At 41.6% G+C, this 25967-nt stretch overlaps 1 protein-coding gene across 1 annotated transcript; it reads left to right on the forward strand.

Annotated features, from left to right (window-relative positions):
* The first annotated feature begins 997 nt into the window (after positions 1-997).
* itchb (itchy E3 ubiquitin protein ligase b) lies at positions 998-25443 on the forward strand. The gene is made up of 24 exons (XM_083975534.1): positions 998-1187; positions 5401-5492; positions 6570-6711; positions 8768-8892; positions 12210-12344; positions 13004-13049; positions 13320-13501; positions 13937-14180; positions 14702-14797; positions 15077-15251; positions 15580-15649; positions 17362-17446; positions 17541-17669; positions 19080-19152; positions 20222-20293; positions 21178-21266; positions 21560-21719; positions 21836-21969; positions 22303-22443; positions 22565-22685; positions 22786-22890; positions 23346-23442; positions 23649-23721; positions 23995-25443. Exons 2-24 carry the CDS (start codon positions 5423-5425, stop codon positions 24092-24094), a joined length of 2664 nt encoding a protein of 887 aa, XP_083831660.1. The 5' UTR covers positions 998-1187; positions 5401-5422; the 3' UTR covers positions 24095-25443.
* The last annotated feature ends 524 nt before the right edge of the window (positions 25444-25967 follow it).

Genomic DNA, 25967 nt, shown 5'->3' on the forward strand with positions numbered 1-25967 from the left:
GCACCACAGGCTATTTTATTTAGCCTATTTATTTATTTATTGTAAATTGTGTCAATGCATTGTTAAAATTCAGCAGCGATACTTCCAGGCCTACTTTGAATTTTTAAAAAACCCTCATCAATCTGACAACTGTAGGATGGAATTTCCCAGTGAATGCACTGAAAGAAATGGGAGAAAAATCGTCATAAGTAGCCTACATTAAAATGCTTTCTTAAACATTTCTATTGAAGGGCGTGATGTTTAAAAAAAAAACATCACATGTGCAAATTATTAACAGATCATTCAGCAAGTCGTCAATACCGGCTGTAAAGAAAAAAACTGAAAAATAGCGACTGATTTCCACGATGGGCTGCAGCTGCAAAACTCCACCTGCAAAGTACAACAATGACATCTGGTGTTTGCACCATACATCCATGGTTTGCACTCGAGTCATCATCCGCAAATACAGTGAATAAAAACAAAGGCAGGAGGACTGTCATTACGTTACACAATAATTAACATGTGTAACCAAACCTTGCATAAATATTATGAAGATTTAATCCTGAATGAGTATGAACTTGGGGAGTATGATATTCTTTAATGTCCAGTAATATTACAGCTACCGTTAGGAGGAAGAAACATGGAGAGATCGTTGCCCTCTAATATTGCACTGTACAGGTGGAGGAAATATTGCTTAAAAGTTACCGGTAATTATAGGTTTTACGTGGCTTAAATAAGAGGCCTAAACCTATAATCACAACTCTATTGAAAAAAGAAAGTATTGATATGTTTAGTTCTCTCTTAATCATGTTTAAATTTGTCAATGAAAAAATACGCTGAGTGAAGAAAAATGCTAGAAAAAAAACTTAAACATAACATAACATAAAGATTTTATTGTAGCCTAAGCCTACTAAAAATGGTTTCTTGGTTTTGACAATTGGAAATTACAGGGACCCTGAACGCCTCAGCGTGTTTACTGACCGTTCATTGGTCCATCTGGTTCCAACTCTGGTCCAATCACAGCGCGAAGACGGAGTAGCGTGCGCCCCACCTTGTTTCGGTCACATGACGTGAGCATACGAAGATGGTGGAAGTTTCTTCTTCCTTGAAGTGAAACCCCGACTGAAACCCAAACATCCTCCTGAGCGAGGGCTGGGAATTCACCGCAGCTTCACCACCTTGGATTTACAACCTCCCTTGGGATCCGGGTGAGTGATACCAGTCGGTTACCGGATCTATCACCGGTGGCGTTTGGTGTTTTTTCACAGCCGTTGGACTTTGGGATCTGTAATAGCCAGCCATGATGATGACATGAGCTAGTATGCTAGCGGTTAGCCGGGCTGGGATGGCTGCGGGCTGTCAGAAGTGACACTCAACACGTACCCAGCAGGTCCTGCTGCCTCCCGGCCACTGTAAATACCACACACCGCCTCACAGGAGAGCAGCCTGGTAGTTAAAGAGGACAAACTGGTCCTCACTGTACGGCTAACACAGCTAGCGCTAGCTCGTTATCCACTGCTAGTTGGACGAAATTATATAATCTTTACCAACGTTGGTGATCTTATTTAGCAGAGTGGATGTGTTGAAGGGTAATGGTTACACACAGTGGGTCTTTGTCTGTAATTAAAGGACACGGTGACAGCTGGAATTAAAATGGTTAGAATTGTTTTTCCTGAGCGACGCGGACGGGACAGTGCGCCAAACTACACAGTGTATCATCTGTAAGCTTGGTGCTGCTTACCTGCTCTGTAAAACCGAGCACATGAGACTTGTTGGAAGTGTCAGTCTCAGTGAATTACACATTGGACACAAATCAGAACAACTAATAATGCATTTATAGTAGATATTCTTTAGTTGAGCTGAGGGGGCCGGTTGTAAGACATTAGTTTGCACATTAGTTCAATATAAGGCAAACAGCTGTCAACATTATTGTTGTTATGAGACACACTTTCTGCCCAGTCTTCTCCAACAGCAGCTGTTTTGACTGCAGAGTTGAGTCCTGTTGGACACTCACAGTTATGTGAGAGAGGCAGATCAGTGTCCAGGGAAGTAGACAATGATTTGTTTTGTTACAATTATTACTCAGCCAAAACTTGGCAAGTTTGAGTGTGTTGGTTTGTGTCCTTGTCTGCCTCGGTTCAGCCATCTGAAGACTGATCTGGCTCAATGCTGTTTGTGTGTCCCTGCTGTCACCTGAAAAGTTGATATATCCGACGTGACCCCTGGCTTGACAGAAGTTTGATTTTTCATTGGAAACCTAGTTTCTGATAACTCCTTTTCTATGTAACTCAGGACATGTAGCCTAATATTTCTGTGATGAGTTATGATAAAGCATGAGAGAGGTCACTCTGAAGGTATTCTCTTCTCTGCTGGTGGAGTGATTTCAAACAAACACTTGTTGTTTCCATACAGCATCAAAGAACCTGTTTGATCCTTTGTTTTACAGTCATACAAAGCTGGTCACTTCGACATTGCCTTTTGGAAATATGTGCCTTTTGTTTTGTACATGTAATGTAGTCATGGTGGGAACAATGTATGCCTTAGAGGTGCTTCAGTACAAGTTTTAGAGATTTTCCAGATCTTAGCAGACGCCTCCTAGCCAAAGAAACATGGCAATTTAACCTCAGGTTCAATTAAAAATTCTCCACAGACCTACCAAGCACAACTCACTGGCTTTTTGGAAGATGTTCTGCAGCTGGTTAAAAAATTAAAGTCAAGGCAGGACATTTTAGAGTTTAATATTCAGCGAACGCCCTCATCTACGAAACATGGTCAGCCTGCTCAATGAGGCTGCAAAGTCAGCAGTCGCAATGAATTATTGACAGAGACTAAAGCAGTAGCCAATGTGAAAGTTTACCCAGGAGCTCCTCACTTTCTCCTGCTCTGCCACGCGTATACTGGACAAGATGGACTGAGGAACATGCATTATTCAATGAGGCTTCAGACGAGATTCTAGGAAAGGTCACAGGAACTGATTTCCTTTTGTGAGAGTTTCCTTTTCCTTAATCTTTCCCTTTGATTGACACTTCAGTCAGCGGTGCGGCTCACTTGTCAGAGTTCATAACTGTTGCCGTACGTTACATGAACGGTTAGCCTATTACAATTTAAAGTAGAAAACTTTCTCTAAAACAATGTAACGCTCTTGTCAGTGTCTCTTATGACGTCTCTATTTCAGCTTTAGCAGACCCAGTTAAAATGTTTCAGGCTAAAACTGACGTCATAAACATCAGGCCTCGGTGTCGGGCTTCTCTTTAGAGCTGCCGCTTTAACTATGTTTCTAAAATTGCACCAGCAAACATATATTTGTCAGTCCATGTTCAGTATCATGCTATGAATGCTTGCAACCATGATTGTAAGCACTTGTCAGTATTTGGTTGATGTAACATAGCTTCTTAATTCATGGTTTAATTATAGTCTTTTAGGATGCAAGTCACTTCCTAAGGGATACAGTGTATTTGTGTTCAGACTCCTCCATTTATGACATCAGTTAACATAATTTGCCATTATAACCAAATGAAACCGACACTCGGGAAAATGAGCTCTTGATCACCTCTGAACTTGGTTGGAGTCCACCTGTGGTAAATTAAACTGACAGAACAATATGAGCTTCTCAACAACTATAGGACTCTTCCTACAGCTGACCGCCTGGACAAAGTAATCAACAGAGAAGGCAGTAACAAGCCTCTCCTTAGTGAAGGAATACATCAAATCTTCTTGGGGCTCTAAAAAAGCACCTCAAGGACAGTGAGGAGAGAGATTATGCGATGCAGCCAAGATTGATCTGTTTGGCCTCAGACAGTTCCTGGTGTCGTCACGTTTGGACGAAACCTGACACCGGTCGCTCATCACCTGCTTGGAACCATCTCATCGTTGAAGCGTGGTGGTGGCAGCATCATGCTGTGGTGGTTGTTTTTTTCACCAGGAGGGGCAAAGTAAACTGGCGAGGGTTGAGGGAAAGCTGCTATAAGAACCTCAGACTGGGCTGAAGGTTCAGTTTCCGTACTACGTACGTACACAGCTCTCCTTGTCAAACCTGAGAGGGCCCGAGGTGGTCAGCGCTCGTCGTGTCACACCCAAGAAGATACAAGGCTGTAATCACTGCCAAATGTGCTGCTAACCCTAACTTTATTATTATTATGGTATATTGAGGGTTGATGCGAGTAAAAATGAACGCAAACGATTTCAGCATGAGGCCGCGGCACCATCAGAAACTGTGTCTGAATACTTTCCGGATGCACTGTATATAGACAGACACTAGACAGGAACCTTGGATAGGCTCCGCCCCCGGTGACCCTGCACACTCATGTATATCTTCTGATTTTAAAACCTTCACATTTGCTTTTTTTGGATAGGACAGTGTAGGTATGACAGGAAATGGAGAGAGAAAAAATGGGGAAACTGTTAACCGAAGCTCACATGGGACATGCTCTCCAACCACTCACCAAACAGAGCACCAATTTTTAAGCATGTATATACATAAAGATAATACATGTAATGTGTATAAGTTAAAGCCACACAGAGACGACCTCGGTTGGTTCAGTTATTAACAGCTGTGCAGGTGCTTGTGTGGCTCTGGTTGCAGTCAGCTGTGCAGTCTGTGGCCCGCTCAGACACAGGACAGACACATAGTTGCAGGTTGTATTTTGCAGCCGGTTTTAAACTGACCCGGCTTGACCTTCGTCTCCTTTTATTACCTTCCATGATGGTGCTGCCTGTGTGTGTTTCACAAGACAGTCTGGCAGGTAACTCTAATAGAGTTACAAGCTTGTTGACTGAGCGTTCCCTGTTATACCGTCTGTTTTGAGAATACAGTCGGTCTGTTCTTCTCCTGTTGCAATTTTGAATGCAAATTTTAAGAGCTTGATATGCTGCTGCTCGGTATTAGGGATATATTCCAGGAAGGGAGCTTAAACTCTCATTCTGTTAAAGCACACACTTCACATGAGCTTTATTACATTACTTGATATTATATTCATTCGGCCGAGGCTTTTGTCCAAAACGATTTACGCTAAGTGCATAAAGGAGAAAGAATTAGATTTCATCAAAACTTGTAAACGGAGTACTAGTAATACCTAGTCTGTGACTGTGGGCAACGTTGTGTTATCCCTGTGTCGAGACGAGTTCATGTACTGTCTTTCTTGTTTTTCTTGTACTGTGAATAGAGTCAGGAAAACACAGTTTAATTTTGTGGCATGGAACATGTTCATGCTGGAAACGGGTGAAGGTGTTGAAGGGGTAATAATGATTTAATTATATGTTTTCATTAACTGTTAAACTGTTATGTATTTGCAAGTCTTTCATATTATTGGATTAATATTCTTTATGTAATATAGCCTACTTTATGTGATCTAAATGATCTCATGTGTGTGCTGTCGGAAAGCGTTTTGTCATCACTCTAATGATATGTTGTCTGTGCTGCAGGCCTTTATCCCAGCCCTATGTCATGGCCAGTGGAGTCACCAAGCCGGGCACCTCCAATGGTTACCCTATGAAGGCACAGCTCCAAATCATCGGTGAGAGTTCAGGCACCATTAAGGTGGACAGAGAGTCAAGTGAAAACATGACGTTCACTCCTCTTTTATTTCTGCACAAAACGATGTTGACGTGTCCGCATAAGAAAAGAGCAGGTGGAAATAATAAAATGACAGATGGCTAAATTCCATTTATCGGCCCATGGTATCGTCCATGCTGGCTCACTGTCACACCGACATAGCTCACTGGGACACTTCACATTGTTATTAGGAACAGCTGTGCTTTTGCTACTGTAACAAGTTAAAATGTCTGGTGTGAAAAATATTTTGAGAATTTGAACCCATCCTTGCCTTTGTTCATTTTGGTGTTTAATTATACTTGAATTATACATGATCTCAATGATGGACAATTAGGGAAGATCCTACTAATATAGTATCATTGCAATATATATATAGAGACCACTTCAAAAGGATCAGTTCCTCTGGTTTTACTTTTCATAGGTATGTGTTTGAGTAAAATGAACACTTTTTTTTCATTCTATAACCTACTGACACAATTTCTCCCAAATTGGAAATAAAAATGTTGTCATTTAGAGTATTTATTTGCAGAAAATGGCAACAGGTCAAAATAACAAAAAAAATTCTGGTGTTTTCAGACCTTGTATAATGCAAAGAAAACAAGTTCATATTCATTTTAAAACAACACAACACTACTTTTTAAACTTAGGAAGAGTTTGGAAATCAACATTGGTGGAATAATCCCAATTTTTAAACTCAGCAGTGTTTTATTTATGTATTTATAATCTTTCTTCCACATTAAATATGATTTGGTTCAGGTGATCAGCTAAGTGGAGTGAGGTGTGTTTGTGTTGGAGTTCAATAGATGGCTGATTTATTAAGAACATTTTGGAGTGGTCTCTTTATTTTTTCCAGAGCTGTATATAGTATATATATATATATTATTATTTATTTTTTTTTACAGTTTTTAAATTCATGTTACTAATAAAAATGTATGCTACACACAGTATTTCCCTGTTCCTGAAATATTGTGTTTTTTTCTTTCTACCAACCACATCTGTGACTGACTGTCCGTTGCGCTGTCTCTTCTTCCTGTTTCAGTGCTCTCAGCAAAACTGAAAGAGAACAAGAAAAACTGGTTTGGTCCCAGTCCCTATGTGGAAGTGACAGTCGAAGGCCAGTCCAAGAAAACAGAGAAATGCAACAACACGCACAGCCCCAAATGGAAACAGCCGCTCACTGTGTGAGTCGAAAGTCTTTCCACGGTTACCAGACCCGTGTCTTTTTCTCACCTTTACAATAATCAGAACTTAAATATGCATTATGCTGCTTATAAGAATAGATTATTTACTGTGTTTACCTGCCTGAGTGAACACAGGGAGTCACACTGTGGCTGGAAATCGAGACTTAAAATGATCAAAACCACAAAACTAACTGTGATGTGAGAGATCATGTGACCGCAGGGCAGCAGCACGCGGGCCGTGCGAGGCCGGGCAGTGCGGCTTGTTTCTGTTGGCCACTCTGATTCCCTCAGCTCTGGTGTCCGGCTGACAGCGCTGTCAGCAGCCCTGCAGGAGAGACACTCTGTGCTGCTGTGCTAGAATTTCATAACTGAGCTATGTCCAAGACTCCAGCTTTTACTTCCTCTAGCTTGCATGGAAAACTCATGTTTTCATATCCCAGGTGATGAACAAAGACGTCAAAGACATGAAAGAGGGGAACACATCCGTAATGTTGAGTATTAAAAAAAAAAGAAGAAACAATATAATCAACGAGGAAGAGCATATAAACTGTAGCGGCATAGATTATGTTATGTCATTTTAAGGAAGTCTTGGCTCTTGGCAGTATTTGTTAAAATCCTGGCACAGGGTTTGTTAAATTACAAAATGCAGAGTCATCTAAAACCATAGTCCCCTGCGGATCAGCCGTTACTGATGCAGCACGAGAAATACTGAAGTTAAGAGTCATGTCAGTTTTATCAGGAGCAGTTTAAAGCGGTGCTGTTGTGCTATTAGGCTTATCCAGAATATAAACAAAAGCACACAGCAGTCGGCGCCTTTGCTGCCGAGTGAGGACAGTCAAACTCTCCAGAGTTCGAATTGTGATGAATGAAAAACAGTGGCGTAATTAGGGCTTGGCTTTGAGGAAGGAGCATGTTGTGAAAAATGACTGCTGACTGCACATTATAGTTTTCTCAGAAAACCGCTCATAATTGGGAGTGTTTCTCATAAGTGTGTGTGGAAAAAAACAGTTCCTTAGAATTGTGTAAAATTACTGGTGGTGTACGATTATGATCTCGATCAAGATGTTTTTTTGTTTGTTTTTGTTTTCCCTGCCGCAGCGTTGGTTGTGTGTGAGTCACCAGCTCTTGGTTTTGGGAAGGCTCTTCCCTCTGGTTGTGGGTAATGGCGTGTGAACAGTTGAAAGAGAAGATACGCCATCTCTCTGTGTGACTTTAATTGGCTGCCCCCGATTCGTAGAATGCCACACGGCGGTGAGAGAGTGTGTCCGGTTCATTTACAGGAATCCTGTTTCCACACGTATACTGGACATTTAGTGCACTCGCACCTCTCGACTTCCTGCTGTCCCACATATTCACACATCAGATGTCCTCTTAATTTTAGCCTGTCCAGGATCTTCTGCTGGGCACTGTGTGACCTTCTTAATATAGAGGTCTCCTACAGTTTCTCTTGTACCCATGGGAGGAGGAGGAGGAGCGGGCGTAGAGTTATTATATAACAAGCGTTTACTATGAGATGTAACCGGACCTGAGCCCATGTGTCCACAGATGTCTTTTCCTGGAGGCACTGAGGGAACCAGCTAAACAACTGTCATAGAGACGGTTACAGACACTTGTTGTCCTTAAATAGCTTGTGAGCTTCATTGTCTATCAGTTGTTTTCACCACAACACAAAAACCTGTGGTGCTCACTCACTCACACTCACTGGTTTCACTTCTTTACCAGCTGAATAGGTTTTTTCAGCACAACCACACATCTGGCAATAATGTTAACTAACTATGTGAATTAACAGCATTTATTGGTTAAGACAGCAAAGTCCCATGTGTGGAATTACTTGCTCTTGTTATTGTCATTAATGACAGTTAATGGCAGTATAATTTAGACTAAATGCTCATTAATTTAGATGCAGCTGTCAGGAGGGAGCTTTAAAGGAAACTAGTGTCCCTGGAGGGCCTTTCAAAATCAGACCCTGACTGGACGAAATCAAGATATCGCCGTGTCGTTCAACGAGACGTACGAATGGTTTGCATGTGTCGAGCTGAGCTGTTTGTTTCCTCAGGATTGTGACTCCATTCAGCAAACTGTCATTTCGCGTGTGGAGCCACCAGACCCTGAAGTCCGACGTGTTGCTGGGCATGGCCACGCTGGACATCAGCGACACACTCAAGTCCAATGACATGAAAAGTGAGTATATAATGCACGCACGGACACAAAAAGCAGGTCTATGTTCTCTCTCTTTTCAGGCCCACTTTTGTACTATATAAGCAGTTCAATGTATGTACTTACTATGTAGTGTACTAATATGTACACTACCGGTCAAAAGTTTGGGGTCACTTAGAAATTTCCTTATTTTTGAAAGAAAAGTGCTGTTTTTAAACTAATACTGTACTTTAAACTAATCAGAAACACGCTCTATACATTGTTAATGTGGTAAATGACTATTTCAGCTGCAAATGTCTGGTTTTTAATGCAATATCTACATAGGCGTATAGAGGCCCATTTCCAGCAACCATCACTCCAGGGCTCTAATGGTCCATTGTGTTTGCTAATTGTGTTAGAGGGCTAATGGATGATTAGAAACACCTTGTGCAATTATGTTAGCACACTTGAAAACAGTTTAGCTGGTTAGGCAAGCTATAAAACTGACCTTCCTTTGAGCTAGTTGAGTATCTGGAGCATCACATTTGTAGGTTTGATTTAACTCTCCAAATGGCCAGAAAAAGAGAACTTTCACATGAAACTCGACAGTCTATTCTTGTTCTCAGAAATGAAGGCTATTCCATGCGACAAATTGCCAAGAAACTGAAGATATCCTACAACGGTGTGTACTACTCCCTTCAGAGGACAGCGCAAACAGGCTCCAACCAGAGTAGAAGAAGAAGTGGGAGGCCCCGCTGCACAACTAAACAAGAAGACAAGTACATCAGAGTCTCTAGTTTGAGAAATCGACGCCTCACAGGTCCTCAACTGGCAGCTTCATTAAATAGTACCCGCAAAATGCCAGTATCCACATCTACAGTGAAGAGGCGACTCCGGGATGCTGGCCTTCAGGGCAGAGTGGCCAAGAAAAAGCCATATCTGAGAGTGGCCAATAAAAGGAAACGATTAATGTGGGCAAAAGAACACAGACATTGGACAGAGGAAGATTGGAAAAAAGTGTTATGGACAGATGAATCGAAGTTTGAGGTGTTTGGATCACACAGAAGAACGTTTGTGAGACGCAGAACAACTGAAAAGATGTTGGAAGAGTGCCTGACGCCATCTGTCAAGCATGGTGGAGGTAATGTGATGGTCTGGGGTTGCTTTGGTGCAGGTAAAGTGGGAGATTTGCACAAGGTAAAAGGGATTTTGAATAAGGAAGGCTATCACTCCATTTTGCAACGCCATGCCATACCCTGTGGACAGCGCTTAATTGGAGCCAATTTCATCCTACAACAGGACAATGACCCAAAGCACACCTCCAAATTATGCAAGAACTATTTAGGGAAGAAGCAAGCAGCTGGTATTCTATCTGTAATGGAGTGGCCAGCGCAGTCACCAGATCTCAACCCCATTGAGCTGTTGTGGGAGCAGCTTGACCGCATGGTACGCAAGAAGTGCCCAACAAGCCAATCCAGTTTATGGGAAGGGCTTCTGGAAGCATGGGGTGAAATTTCTCCTGATTACCTCAATAAATTAACAGCAAGAATGCCAAAGGTCTGCAAAGCTGTGATTGCTGCAAATGGAGCGTTCTTTGATGAAAGCAAAGTTTGAAGAAGAAAATTATTATTTCAAATAAAAATCATTATTTCTAACCTTATCAATGCCTTGACTATATTTTCAATTCATTTTTCAACTCATTTGATAAATAAAAGTGTGGCTTTTCACGTAAAACACAAAATTGTCTGGGCGACCCCAAACTTTTGAACGGTAGTGTATGTGCATAGTAAATAAAAGTAAAGTACAATATACTAGTTTTGTCCAATAGGGCACAGGCTGAAGCTTTGTCTTATTACACCCACTTTCTCTATTGACTTGGCAAAAAGAAAAAATTAAAAAGTACATTTAAAAAAAGCTTTTTGGGATCATCACGGAAGAGCTGGAGGAGTCTCTTGGGAGGGAAGTCTGGGCATCCCTGCTTGGATGGCTTCCCCTGTGACCTGGCCCCGGATAAAGCTACATATTTACAATAACAATAATCATATCTCCGTTTTATATTTGTTTAACCCATGGACCCATGGCGTGAAAAATGCGGTTTTCATTGTGATAGTCCTCTCCTGACAGGGAAGGTCTTGGGGCCACATAAATATCGTCCCATGAATCAAATTGGTCATAAACAGAGCAATGCACACAGCCTCATTTTTAGAAACTCTCCCTTAGAATCTACTAAGTGAATTACACACAGGTTTGAAAAAACAAACTCAAACGAACTCTTTTGAATCTCTGATCTTGTATCGTGTATGGAGTCATTTTTAATGACATCAAGGCTTAACAGCTTTGCTGTGTTTCCTGTTGATGATCCTCTGTCTGTTCAGGCTGTCACTACCACAGCTGCTGCTTTTCCTTTATTTATTTCAATCAACTGTGGCAGCTGCTAGAAATGTAAAATGCATCGCTTCCTACACACTGGAGGTTTCAGCAAAGAGCCATTTGTTGTGATAACGGATAATACAGCTGTGTTACAGCGGCAAAGTAAAATAGCAAGAAACAGTTTGAGGCAGTGGAGTCACTTACTTCTGCCTGACACGGCCCCTCTGGGAGGATCGGCTCTCAGTGAGGGACCTCCAGAGTTCTGGGTCATTTGCTTTCTTTTCTATCTGATACCAGGTGTATCCCGGGCTCCCAGTGTCTGCCTGGAGATCCCAGGGCCAGGTGTTCTTTAGCCGGCCTCTTTTCCTCTTCCCTCGAGGCTATTTAGGTCTTAGTAAAAAAAAAAAATCACGCAATCCTAAATTACAGAAAACATCTCAAACTAGTTACACATGCAGCTCATCAGACTTGTTCAAAATAAAAAACAAATCACTGAGGGGCCCCATTTAACATTTCAGAAGGAGGCTGCTGTTTTTTTACTGTCCACTTTTGCCCTGGTAGATTTTCAAGCTGTTTATCTTTGGTGTGTTTCTCATAAAGACTCAGTTCAACCCCCGGCCAGGTCATTTTTTATGCATGGACCATGTCCAGCAATGCTAATGATGCTGACCTCTGGGCACGAATCACATGTCGAGAGCTGTTTGGTGTTTGATGTCAGCAGGGGAAAATACACAATGATCCCTGTAATTTTGGGATTCAAATAATTTGTCATTTTGAACATGTTTTGTGTTTGTTTTAAATCAGCCCCTTATTACTACAAGAACAAACATTCAGCCTGAACAGGAACAGCAGATCTTCTAAACTTTGTAGTTTAGATAGTCGTAGTTTAAAACTGTCCGGTTGTGGTGACGTTTAGAGACAAGTGACGGTAAAATATCTTTGTTGTTGTTCTTTTTCTCTGACCGTGGTGTCTTCTTGTCATCTGGATGTAGTCTCTGAGGTGGTGCAGACCTTACAGCTGTGTGCGGACAGAGAGCAGACAGATGTGGTGGGAGATCTCTCTGTCTGCCTGGACGGCATGACCGTCGACCCTGAGATGTTCGCTCTGGCCAAGGCTGACCATCACAGTGAGTCACAGAGAGTTCCAAGGTTCAAGGTTCAAGAGTCTTTATTATCCCCTAGGGGCAATTTGTTTCACAGCAAGTAGCAAGCATGCATACCAAAACAACAAACACATCCAAAAAACATTCAACATAGTAGGTCGTTTAAAAGCCTGTGCAATCGGTGATCTGGATCTGCCAGGATCAGTCTGGCTTTGGTCACTGATGAGAGGTCATTTAGGGCTCTGCCTGCAGTTTTACTGCACACCCTGACAATTCCCAAAATGTTATTCTTGTTTTTACATGTTAAAAGACCAAACCAACAGATGAAGTTAAAAGTTAATAGAGACTTGATCAAACAAGCATAAAACATTCTCATGAAAGTAGTATCCACATTAAAACCATGGAGCTTACAGTCACTGTTTACAGTCACAGGCCTGTTTTTCATCAATACATTTATCTAATTATATCTGCTGATTGAATCATTTGTTTGTAAAAAAAAACTAAACAAACATTTTAAAATGGTTTCCATCCTCTCAGTATGCCAATTATCACAATTTAAAAACATTGGATAATGAAGCAAAACCTTTGTATTAACATCAACATGAACAACAGATCATGTTTGAACATGTTTGTTTGACTGGTTGTGTTATCTGTGACTAAGAACTCTTTTCTTTTGCTTTCAGGTACATCCAATGGGGAATCGCAACCTAATGGGGATCATGCCATGAGGTACAGCAACGCCTCATCTCTTGTTGTTGTCACTATATTCTTTTCCTGCTTTTCGTATTTAGAATAGAATAGAAACTTTATTTGTCTGACACCAAAGGGTAACAGAAATTTGTCTCACTTTTACACACATACACACACACACTTAAAAGAAAAGGACCAGCAGCAAATCATTATCGGGGTAACTGAAATTCCTCTACTGTCAAGGGTTGTGATTGCAGTTGGAATGAATGATTTTTTTTTAAATTGTTCTTCCACCCTCGCTCCTCACAGGCAGAGTCGAGACAGCTCTCCAGCCGTGGACAGCGCCGAACACAAGTCTTCTCCTGGCGGCCGGAGGTCAGCGAACAGCACGGGGTCGCCCTTGGTGTCATCGGGGAGCTCAAAGCCTCTTCGACCACCCAGGCCCTCCAGACCTCCTCCCCCCACCCCCCGCAGACCCGCCTCCTCTCCAGGTCAGACATCTATCATACTAAGAGAAGAAGGTCTCGTGCTGATGTGTAACTTTCAGACACAAATATCAAGAGCTCTTCCTCTCATACTTACGCTTGCTGTGTCGCAATCTAATTAATGTGAAGAATTCACCCGGAGGCCAAATTGGGAGTTAGGCCAATACTCGACTCACCACAAATGACTTGTTTGTACAATCAGTTTACCTTAATACAGGCCTCATGCAAATGCTGTGAGATAAATAATTACGCCTCAACATGTCAGTGTTAGGTCTTTAATTAAACATGTTGTTGTTTCTTTGCCAACTCAAGCCACAAAGCCTGTCTGCCTTGATAAAACAATACAGAATTCTGCCTTGCTTGTGTTTCTTCATCTGTAATCATCCTGCCCCAGTCTGAGGATTCGCCATTAACACAGTCGTGTCCCGTTTGTTCCCTCAGCCTCGTCCAGCAACGGCTCCGCACCAGCCGACAGCAGCGATGCTCAGTCGGGTTCTGAGACACCAGTGCGAACACCGGCCCCAGGACCCTCGACGACCCCAGACTCGAGTCCGTCGGCGGGCTCGGACAGGAACTCCACGGCGCTGGCCCCGGCCTCCGGATCCGCAGCGACCAGACAGCCGACCGTCACCCCGGCAGCCACTCCCAGAGCCCCCGCCGCCAACACCGGGCCCCTGCCCCTCGGGTTAGCTCTCACTTTGTTATTATTAGAGCCGATGGTGATGGTCACTTACTGTATCTGGTCACATCTGTCGCTGATTTGAGTAATGCATTGAGAAGAAGGAATGGAACAAAAACATGGTATCTGATAAAGAGTTCACACAGACAGAGGTTGATAAATCACTCAGAGAAGGATTCAATCATCTTTAATCAAAAAGTAATATCTCAAAGTTAACATTTAGTCCAGTTCAATAAAAAAAATAGAGCAACAAGAGAGGTGTTTTTACATTTATAGCAGGGTTGTAATTAAAACACCTCACTATCATCACTATTTTTCTCTCTCATCTGTCTCTTCAGTTTCTGCCTGTAATTCCTTTGTCGACTATTGTCGTGTGTTCATTGTGAAAACGTCATGACCTTCACTTGCTTCTTTTGTGTCGTACAGTGACTCATATCTTTACAGCTGCTATCTATATAGAACCTAAATGCTTGCAGTCATGCACTGTTCCCTTATGTTCTGAAGTTTATTGTCCATGTTTTCTGTAGGTGGGAGCAGAGAGTGGATCCGAACGGCAGGCTGTATTTTGTCGATCACGTTGAAAAGAGAACAACGTGGGAACGCCCTGAACCATTGCCCCCTGGGTAAAAAGTCCTTCTCTTTTGATCTGTCTCTTCTCAGATACAGACAGTAGCAGTAGACAGTTTTATTTATTCAAGGTGTCTAGGGGTTATAAAGCAGTAGCAGATCGACTGCCTCTCCTGATATGGTTACTACAGTAGATGACCTAAGTTCCTCACGTTCACCTTAGCAACATAAATCTTTCTTGTTCCATTTCTGTCTCTTTCGAAGTTTTATTGACACCTGTTTGTCACACTCCTTTATAAATGGTGCTTGACCACCTGTATGTCATTTGTTTTAAGTTGGGAGCGTCGTGTCGACCAGATGGGGCGTGTCTACTTTGTCGACCACATCACACGAACCACCACGTGGCAGCGCCCCACGATGGAGACGGTGCGAAACTACGAGCAATGGCAGCACCAGCGCAACCAGCTGCAGGGCGCCATGCAGCAGTTCAACCAGAGGTTCATATTCGGGGTGAGACTTCCTCTCTGTAAAAAGTGAGACCATACTGGTGATGTGGGTGTTAATGACTGGAATATGGAGACTCCTGTCAGCTACTGCTTTTGGATTTCCTGTGTGGGATGAAACAGAAATGCGTCCCCTGGTGCTGAACTTCAACACTTTCATCAATGCACAGTATAACCTACCGTAGTTAGTATTAACATAGGTTATAACATGTTTAAATAGCTGTTATAGCACTGACACGTTTATGTTTCTGTCATTATTTCTTAATGAGAAACACTGCAGGTTCTCAAACCATCATATTCTCTTCAGCTGAATTCTCTGCTCATCTACTCTGCAGGTTCAGGACCAGGTCACAGCCACACAGAATAAGGAGTTTGATCCTCTGGGGCCTCTGCCACATGGATGGGGTAAGACTGAAGTTTCAAAGATTTATTATCAATTCTCTGTATATATATGAGACATACAAAAGAATCGAAAAGTTGTTTCTCTCTCTCTCACCTAAGATAAATATTATAGATATGAATCAAATGCTGTAAACTCATGTACATCAGTTGCTGTAGTGCAAAGTATAGTGTATATGGTAGCTAATGTTAAAGTCCAGGGGGAGGTAGTGGGCAGAGGTTCATCATCCTGACAGCCTGGTGGAAGAAGCTGTTTGAAAGTCTTGTGGAGCGGGCCGGGAGGCTCCGGTACCTTTTCCCTGCAGGCAGGAGGCTTGAGAGGGAGTGTGATGAGCGATGCTGATGGCTCTGCAGGTGTGGAAATTTGTCTGTGAGGGAGGGCAGAGGGGCACCAATGGTCTTACTGGCTGCATTTACTGTGCGTTACAGGGTCTTACAGCAGGAGTCAGTGCAGCCTCCAATACAACACAGTGATGCAGCCAGTGAGGACACTCTCAGTGGCGTCCCAGTAGAAAGAGCAAATGATGGGGGGGAGTGGGACTCGTGCTCTCCTCAGTTTACAGAGGAAGCAGAGGCGTGTTTGAGGCTTCTTTGCCAGCGATGTGGTGTTGTTGGTCTGGGGGAGGTCCACAGAGATGACCATTAAAGACCATCGAAGCTCATTAGGATAAATACATGCACCTGAGACATCACTTACACCAATCAGCCATAACATTAAAACAGGTGGCTGGTTTTACTGTTGTGAGGCCAGGAAGTATTAGGAAAATAATTAAAACTACAAATTAAATTTAAATCAAATTGCTCATGGTTTAGTATTAACTCTAACGTTATGCACCAACCAGTGACAACATCAAAACCTGTCATTTTTTTAAGGTTACGTCTGATTGGTGTATTAAGATCGAAAAGAACTTGGGATTTACTCAGTAATAGTGAAGTGTGTTTAAATGCTCCACTTGACCTTTCCTCTGAGCTCTCACTGGAGATGTCTGTCGGTCTGATTTAGACATGTGGCTAAGTGGTTGTGTAATTTACAGTTAGTGGCTGAATACCTTATTGATGAGGCGAACCACTCGGCCAGTTGTGCTTTCATAATGATATACGCTATGCATTCACACATACAGTTTTTAACTGCTAACCTCCACGTCAGGTAAAAAATGATTACATGTAATGTGAAATAATGAGAAATAGCATATCTAGGATTTGTGTTGAGTCGCTTTACCTGGATTTTGACCACCAACTCAGCTGATTCATCACTTTTATCATTGGATCTGACTGTGGACCAATCTGATTATCACTCAGCGTCATTATACTGGACCTTGATCTACCTCAGGGAGTGCTTACTATCAGTAGCACACTACCTGTAAATCTCCATTGCCTCCATTGGTGTACAGTGGTGCTTTCAGATGTTTGGTACAAGGTCTCATTTGCATTGTTGAATATCAGTTTGTTAAACTGTAGGTGTATACCAGTATATGAGTGCTTATCTTTGTTATGGTAACAGTTCAGTCTTTATGCAGATCAGGGATAAATTTGCATTGAAGCTTAAGTACATAGATTAAGGCCACGATGGGTGGTCTCTGAGAAATAACATAATCACTCTAAACCTCCAATATCTCAGAAGTATTAAGTCAAAGGTCTGAAAGGTTTTAACAGTGTGTAGTGGTCAAACTGAATTGCTTCAGGTTTAATAATCAACATGTTCTTAAAATGTCTTTCAGAGAAGAGAACGGACTCCAATGGCAGAGTTTATTTTGTACATCACCCTACACGGTCAACGCAGTGGGAGGACCCCCGAACACAGGGGTAAGTTACACATGCACATCAGATGAATATTTAAATGCTCTAAGCTTGTATGTGACTTGATGTTGTTTAATGCATCTTTTTATTTCTTTTTCAGGTTGCTTAATGAGAAGCCGCTCCCAGAGGGCTGGGAGATGAGGTTCACAGTAGATGGTATTCCTTACTTCGTGGACCACAACAGGAGAACCACCACCTACATCGACCCTCGCACTGGAAAGTCCTCACTGTATGTCCACCGTATTGATTTTTACTTACTAATCTTCACACCATCGACAATCACATGAAATAACATGAGGCTTCAAATCATCAGTAGTACAAATACTGAACCAATGAAGAGGCCGTCTGTCGCGATGAACTGTTATTGTAATAACAGTATTATACTGCTTGGACGTTTCTGCTTTCTTGGCTCCAGAACAACATTAACCTTTAGGACATCAGCTCAAATGAGTCAAAAAAGGAACTATTTTCACCAGAACTCATTGTTACCTTAATTGAACAGCTTCGGAGTAAATGTGATGGTTACATAAATGACTTGTAACTTGTAACGAGGGAGAATGGCGGCTCTCTGCCTTCCACGTAGCGTCTCTTGGCTGAAAACCAACCTTGTAAGATCAACACCTCTGACCCGGTGTCTCAGATCTTGTCTCTGCGGCACCGTGACACAAACGCGTCCCGTAACCCATAATCTCTTGTTTATGACAGATAAGACTACACAAATATACACGTTGTAATGTGTATATGATAAATAACGTTATCCACCGCTCCATGGATTGCTTTCTCACCGGCTTCGTTGGAAACAAATGCACATAGCCGGGAGGAGGGTTAGCAAAACAAGCGGAAAAGCGACTGGGCTTAGCATAGTTCCCCTTTAATTCCAACAGTCTGACACAAAAAATAAATGGGACAATTGAATGGACATAATGACATAGTAGCAGCCCCTTTGTAACTTTTACACCTCGGACATGTTACCTGGAGCCACTGTCAATAACATATTGACTTTAGTCCATCCAGCATGTCTACATGCCAGAAAGAAAGTCATAGTGTTAAGAATTTACTTTTCAAATGGGCTATAAAGCTGGTATTATGACAACAGCCACTTGAAGCTGTAGTATTTCTTCAGTTTAACTTGGATTTGACAGTCAGATTATTTCATATTTGTCCCCTTCTCTCTGTTGTTGTGTTTCTGTGTCATTGTCTCTAAAATCCCCCTCTATTTTTAGAGCTTGTGATGCTTTATCCCGATATGACAATTGGGTCACTGAGCCTCTTTCACCACCCATGCAGCTCCTCAGCTGACTAGTGATTATAACCTGTGAGCACAGTCTGACTTGAAACTAATTACTTTGGTTACAGCAGTGGAAAAACCGGTTTGGTGAATGTTTAAAGGAATGTGACGGTAAAGCGTCTCACACACACACACACACATACGTACGGTATGCGTCAATGTATGTGTCGGAGACCTGTGTACTATACTGTCCTCTCCTACTGTCCTCAAAATAAGATCATGTAATTGCCTCGCTCTGAGAGTATATTTGTGTGAACAACAAAAGTCACACAGCTTTAATAAGACACAAATACACAAACAAACACGTTGAAGTAACAATAAAAAAACACGTTTGTTTCTTTTCCTTCACAGTGAAAACGGGCCTCAGATCACCTACGTTCGAGACTTCAAAGCCAAAGTACAGTACTTCAGATTCTGGTGCCAGGTAGGGGTCAAAGTATATGAATGGTTACTTATTCAGACAGACTGCTTCAATTCATATCCTGTTTAGAACTAAGCTGTTTTAAATCGATAGATATTACATGTAAAGGATCGGCAATCATCTGCCACCTGACACCTGCACACATCAAGATGATTTCACTGATTAAGATCTGAGGAGAGAAACTGCCTGTAAGAATAAAACTCTTGGCACACAGTTACCCAGTACACTCACTTTATGGTGCCTGTATGCTCTGCCATAACATTCATCTCGCAGATTCTTTTCATATACGGCGCCAGATGGATTTAATAGAGGGCATTTATCAAGGTTGAGTCACGTTGAGTCTGATAAATGGCTGATGAGTCATCGACACAAAGACGAAGAAGAGACACGTGGCACCAGCCTGAACTGCGCTCATCTTTTAATGAAACTTAAAACAAATCACATTATTTACAAAAGCCTAATATTAGACTTAATAACAAAGGATACACTGTTAGTTTGCAAATACCACCATGGAGAACGATTGTGACACTGTTGTCACATTTCATCTGTGACTGCACAGTGTGTCATAAATTAAAATTCATTGTGGATTGAAATTATTTACAGTTTATTCTTACAAATTAAAGAATATTGTGTGAAACACATTCACTTTAAGTACAGTGTATATGTTAAGAGCATCATTATAAAAGATTAGTCAGGGCAGTCACAGAATGGTGAATCACATATAATATGTAAGTTATTTAATACATATGTATATACTATATGGTCATGATGAAGAGATTGCCCAGCATTGTGCTTTTTATAAATCTTGTGTTCTTTATTTATATAACCATCACAAATGAACCATCATAAAACATGTAGCACAAGCATTGACCATTTTATCCCCATAGACTTCATGTTACTGTTGTTGTTTTTCTAGTGTCAGTAGCCAACTAATACATGTATCAGTATCGACGTCTTTCATAGCAGCTGTTACCTGCATCTTGCATGACTCATGATCTGACAGGTGTTGTCATGTCAGAACTGGAAGCACATTTGACGCCTAATTACTTCTGATATTTCCCCTTTTCCCCAGCAACTGGCGATGCCTCAGCACATAAAAATCACCGTCACCAGAAAAACCCTGTTTGAGGACTCGTTTCAGCAGGTATGGTGACCCGCCCCGGCCCGAGCACCGGTTCACTGAGCTCCAGGAAGATAAGAACGATGTTCTTATTCTCAGCCTGATGCTTTACCTGCTGTTCAGAAAATGAGCCTCACTCATTCTCTGTGTTTTAGCCTCTAGCTAAATTTATGTTGTCCAGGTCATTACTCTTTTCCACTGCTCTTTTAAATCAGTACAATTACCACCTTAGTTTAGTTTAGTTTATTTAGATCCCCATTAGCTTTTGCCACGCAGCAGCTATTATGATTAATGAAAACAACAGCAGCATTCCTGAATGGTGCAGCTTTTAACAACTTAAAAGTGTCTCAAGACTTCATTTTACAAGTTTAAATTCCACTGGGATGTGAATTTACTGTTCACATTTGTAGTTTACAGCTTTCTCTTTAGTTTCTTTTATCAACATCTCATACTTTTTTGAACTAACTGGGTTTTAAACTGTCATTTAGCAGTAAGAAAATGAATTGAAAGTTTGCACTTTTTTTGGGTTCAGTGTTTATCCCAATGCTTGTAAAAAAAATAGATAACAGAGACGTATATCAAGGATGAACATGTAAAACAGTTGAAACTATTTTTGTAAGACATGAGTTTATTTAGTCATCTGCGGAGGGAACATCATTATTATGTCTCTCCAAGTTGTAATAAGAAGTAACTTAGAAAAATTAAATCGTGTACCATCACTCTGACATTATGACTCTTTGTTTGAGCAATGATGAAGCCACATTGTCTTATTGTTAAACTTATTGATGACGTTTTTTTAACGTGTGTGTTAATGTTTTGAGAGTGGCAGCAGTGTTAATAAGTGAAAATACTCTTATGTGACTCTGTGATTCCTCCACCAACCTGTCAGTTCATCGTCTCTGTTTTAGATAATGAGCTTCAATGCTCAGGATCTACGAAGGAGACTGTGGATCATCTTCCCTGGAGAGGAGGGCCTGGATTATGGAGGCGTTGCCAGGTAAGTTAGAAAATGGCTGAACAGAAACGGTTGTAAACGTGTCTTTGCATAAAGAGAGGACAATGTGTCATATAATTTAGATACTTCCATCACTTACTCATCAGAGTCTTTGCCTCTAAATTCATTGGATATATTGATCTGTGGCACAAACTCTACAGCAGTTTAAGTGGGATGATTTTTTTTCTCAAGGATTTGTCTGAAATCTGCTCGGTCTTTTACTCATACTTGGACTAAATCTGCTCCACATGTTCGCAAGCTAGCTGGTTACATTTCTCTTGTCTTATCTTCTTCAGGGAGTGGTTCTTCCTGTTGTCCCATGAGGTCTTGAACCCCATGTACTGCCTGTTTGAATATGCCGGCAAAGATAACTACTGTCTCCAGATCAACCCCGCCTCCTACATCAACCCAGACCACCTCAAATATTTCAAGTTTATAGGACGCTTCATTGCCATGGTTAGTCATTTTATCACATGCTGAGATTGTTCTTGATATGTCGAAATAGATCAGCGTAAGAGTAGTTTTGGGTTTTGTATTGTGACAATTAAACACTGTCTGTCTCCGTCCCTCAGGCTCTTTTCCATGGCAAGTTCATCGACACTGGTTTCTCGCTGCCGTTTTATAAGCGCATCTTGAACAAGCCGCTGGCCCTCAAAGACCTGGAGTCAATAGACCCTGAGTTTTACAACTCGCTCATGTGGATCAAGTGAGTAAATGGAGCAATGTTGAAAGCAGTCTGTGAGTAATTCATCAATGGATTGAAGTATCAAACACCACTGACTCGTCTTTTTATATGCTAGTGTGAGTGTAGGTGTGATTTCCTGATGTCTCACTCATACTCACTCACACTGCAAAGACTTCACAAGAACAGGGTTGTTTTCCATATGCAAATATAATATTGAAAGTACATGTTGAACTTCTTCATCGGTCTGGTTGCTGCTCCGTGACTTGTTGTGTGTTTCTGAGTGGAAGGGATCTAATATGACAAACCAGGACAAGGGAATAGAGTAAAGCTGTAACTGACTGTGCTGCTCTGCAGGGACAACAACATCGAGGAGTGTGGGCTGGAGATGTTCTTCTCTGTTGACAAAGAGATCCTGGGGGAGATCACCACCCATGAGCTGAAGCCTGAAGGAGGAGACATCCAAGTCACGGAGGAGAACAAGGAGGAGTACATCCGGTGGGTTTTAATTTCAATACATGATGTCATGATTTAACATTTAGAATGTAGTTTTCTATCGCGGCACTTTGGGTTTTACGAGGTGGAGTGTAATATCTGGTTGCTCTCGTCTCCCCCTCAGGCTGGTAGCAGAGTGGAGGCTGTCCAGAGGAGTGGAAGAGCAGACACAGGCTTTCTTTGAAGGCTTCAACGAAGTCCTGCCTCAGCAGTACCTGCAGTACTTTGATGCTAAAGAGCTGGAGGTACGAATAAACCCCCCCCCCCGAGGCTTACATCACTGGAGCGTACGCTTCTATGCTTCGTCGGCGTCTCTAGATATAAATATCTTGTGTTCTATCACAGGTGATGCTGTGTGGTATGCAGGAGATCGACCTGGCAGACTGGCAAAGAAACACCATCTACAGACACTACGCTCGCAGCAGCAAACAGATCATCTGGTTCTGGCAGGTCGGTGTGCAGCATAAATAGTGATGCGTTTTAGTAACTTAAACTTTTTTCCCTTAAATGTAAATTCTGTATATTTTGGATTTAAGGAGGTGAATTTCAAATTTCACAAGTTGAAATTAACATGCTATATATTTATACTATGAAGTTTGAGTACTTGTTAAAAAAAATATTCAATTGCAAATCTTGATGGTTAAAGGTCAAAAGTTCACGATGACCTCAAAAAGCCATTAATAACCATTCATCAAGACTTCACATAACAATTATGACACAATTTCACAAAAATGATTTATTCTATGTCTCTGGATTAAGTGGGACATAACCTGAAACTAGAGTGGTGGAGGCAGACAGAGAATGATGCTGTTTTTCTTACTTGTGACTGATTTGCTGAGTCGCGGTATCACCCATGACCCGGTGACATTTCAGTGTTTTAAACACTTTGCCACTTTGCCCTGCAGTTCATAAAGGAGATGGACAATGAGAAGAGGATGAGGCTGCTGCAGTTCGTCACCGGTACCTGTCGCCTGCCTGTAGGAGGCTTCGCTGACCTCATGGGTAAAAAACACAAGTGTCATTTCTTTCAAAATGCACATGAAATAAACTAGTGTCTGGGTGAAGCTCTGTTGAGGTTTCAGGCTCTTTGTTGCTGAGATTTAAAAGAGAGGAATCAATCACTGTTTGCCCCAGTTTCTTTTACATGTCCTTCTGATCGTATTGATTAACCACAGTTGATCAGCTCATACTGTGCTGTCACTTTACAGGAAGTAATGGGCCTCAGAAGTTCTGTATTGAGAAGGTGGGAAAAGAAAACTGGCTTCCCAGAAGTCACACGTGGTGAGTTGACATATTAATTAACCAAGCTATGGTGCCACTAAGCCAGCTTGTCCTGGTTTATTGTAGGAAGTTACAATATTTTCTGATTTAATTAAGTGTAGTTTTAAAAGTTACAGCCAGCTCCGAGAACAGATCTCAGAGCACAAGGATTTACAGTTATAAGGAAAAGGAGATGTTCAAGGGTCAAGGCAAAATATTCTGGTGTTAAACACCAAAGAAAATGATGTAAGAGAGGTTGAATGTTGATCTGAAATCTTTATGTTCCTCTCCCAGCTTTAACAGACTGGACTTGCCGCCGTACAAGAGCTACGAGCAGCTCAAGGAGAAGCTGATGTTCGCCATCGAGGAGACGGAAGGCTTCGGACAGGAGTGAGAAGAACCAGGAGACGTTAAAGAGCGGGTGCGGGAGTCTGAAGGAAGAAAAGACCACCAGTGTTCAAATCAGGGAGCCTCTTCAGATCAGGGGGGTGTTTTTTGTGTGTTTGTGCTCGTGCTTGCGTGCACCTGTACGGTACTTCTATGGGTGCATGATGTTGCGAAGGAGCTGGGGTTTGAGAACTGGCGTCTACCGTGCACGCCGCGCCCACAGCAGGCCTCTCCACGCTTGATCGGTACGTGAAAAAAAAAATCTTATTCTTTGAAACCAAAACACAGAAGCTGCTCCCGTCTTGCAGAATGTGCGCCCAATCATGCATGGGATCCCGACAACTCCCCCTCAGCGACATCTGTTTAATGGGACTGCAGTTTTTTTTGTTGTTTTTTTTTTCCTAACATGTGATGATGTAACAGCATGCGCCATGGGGCGGAGCCTCGGAGCTACAGTCAAAATCTCAGAACCTGAAAGGTCCAACAGCGAACCTGGATCCAGCCTGATTTCTTCTTCTTCTTCTTCTTCTTATTCTTCTTCTTAAATCGCTCTGCGCTGAAGCATCGGCTCAATGACAAAGCGTTAAACTTTATTGCCAGATTGTGAGGGTGCGTTTCTTTTAAAAAACAGGGTAACGTCTCACCAAAAAAAGCAAACTTTGTTGCTCTGAGATTGTTTGTCATCATCCTCGTCATCATCATCATCATCTCCCATTATCTACCTTAAATTTCTCACAGTTTCATCAGCATCTCTCGTGACTTGAGTATTGTTTTTAAAAACAGTGATGGTATGAACAGGAGTTTCCCAAGTCAACTCTCAAACAACAGACAGTGTTAGTGCGTCAAAGGTTTGGTCGACACGTCGAGTCTAAGTAAGAAAAGACAGAAACAGGTTTGTGTTTCTGCCTCTGTAGTATTTGATCTGTGAAAAACGTAAAGATTGTGAAAAGTTTTGTAACCTCAGTTATTTATAGTGGTGGAGAAACATTGAAGGCTTCAGGCAGAACTCAAAGGGACCCTAGTTTTATAGGGCCAGAGGCTGGACTGGACATCTTAGAGGAGAGTATTCTGGGAGAATCTTATAGATCAATATCAGAGGGGTGGTCTTGTGAAAAGATCTGAAATAAATCAGAGGATGATGATGAAGAAAGTATTTTAAGATGGTGTGTGTGTGTGTGTGTGCTCAAGATGTGCTTGATTTTAAGTGTCCAGACATTAAAAACCTTAATTAGATAAGAGAAAAAACAAATTAAAGTCGAACCAAATCAAAAAAAAATTGATTAAATTTTTTATCAAATCAAACCACAAAATGAAATGAATCATAGATTTAAAAAAAAAAAGAAAAAAAAAAAAGAAGCTCTGTCACAGAGATAGTTTGCAATTTAAAAACTTTTTGTCTTCCGTTTCAGACTTGAAGGAACATTTTACCTCTGAGTATTTTCACTTCATGACGGTCACGGTTCCTCTCACGTCACTTGCTTCAGAACTAACGTCTGACGCTTGTATGAACTGATTCATGTGCTTTTCACTTTTGAAGATGTTTTAACGATAAAGATCCTCACTGTGTGACTGTTGATGCTGGAGCACCGAGAACGGCCTCCACATGCTTTTACCAACATGGAGTCCAGCACTGAGCGTGTACAGAAACGGCCTTTATGATATAACTGTGAATACTGGTTTGGCTGACGTTACATGGCATCTGCTCAACAGTAACAGGTGATTAATTTTATTTATCTATTAAATAAAAAAAAGAGAAAAAAAATAAAACAAAGAAAAACACCTGATAGTGTGGTTGCTCATTTTGGAGTGTCCATTTGAATTATTTATTTAAACACACCAAAAAGATAAAGTTTGGTTACTGATAATTATTGGATTTACAG

The sequence above is a fragment of the Trachurus trachurus genome (assembly GCF_905171665.1).
Source record: "Trachurus trachurus genome assembly, chromosome: 7".
NCBI lineage: Eukaryota > Metazoa > Chordata > Actinopteri > Carangiformes > Carangidae > Trachurus > Trachurus trachurus.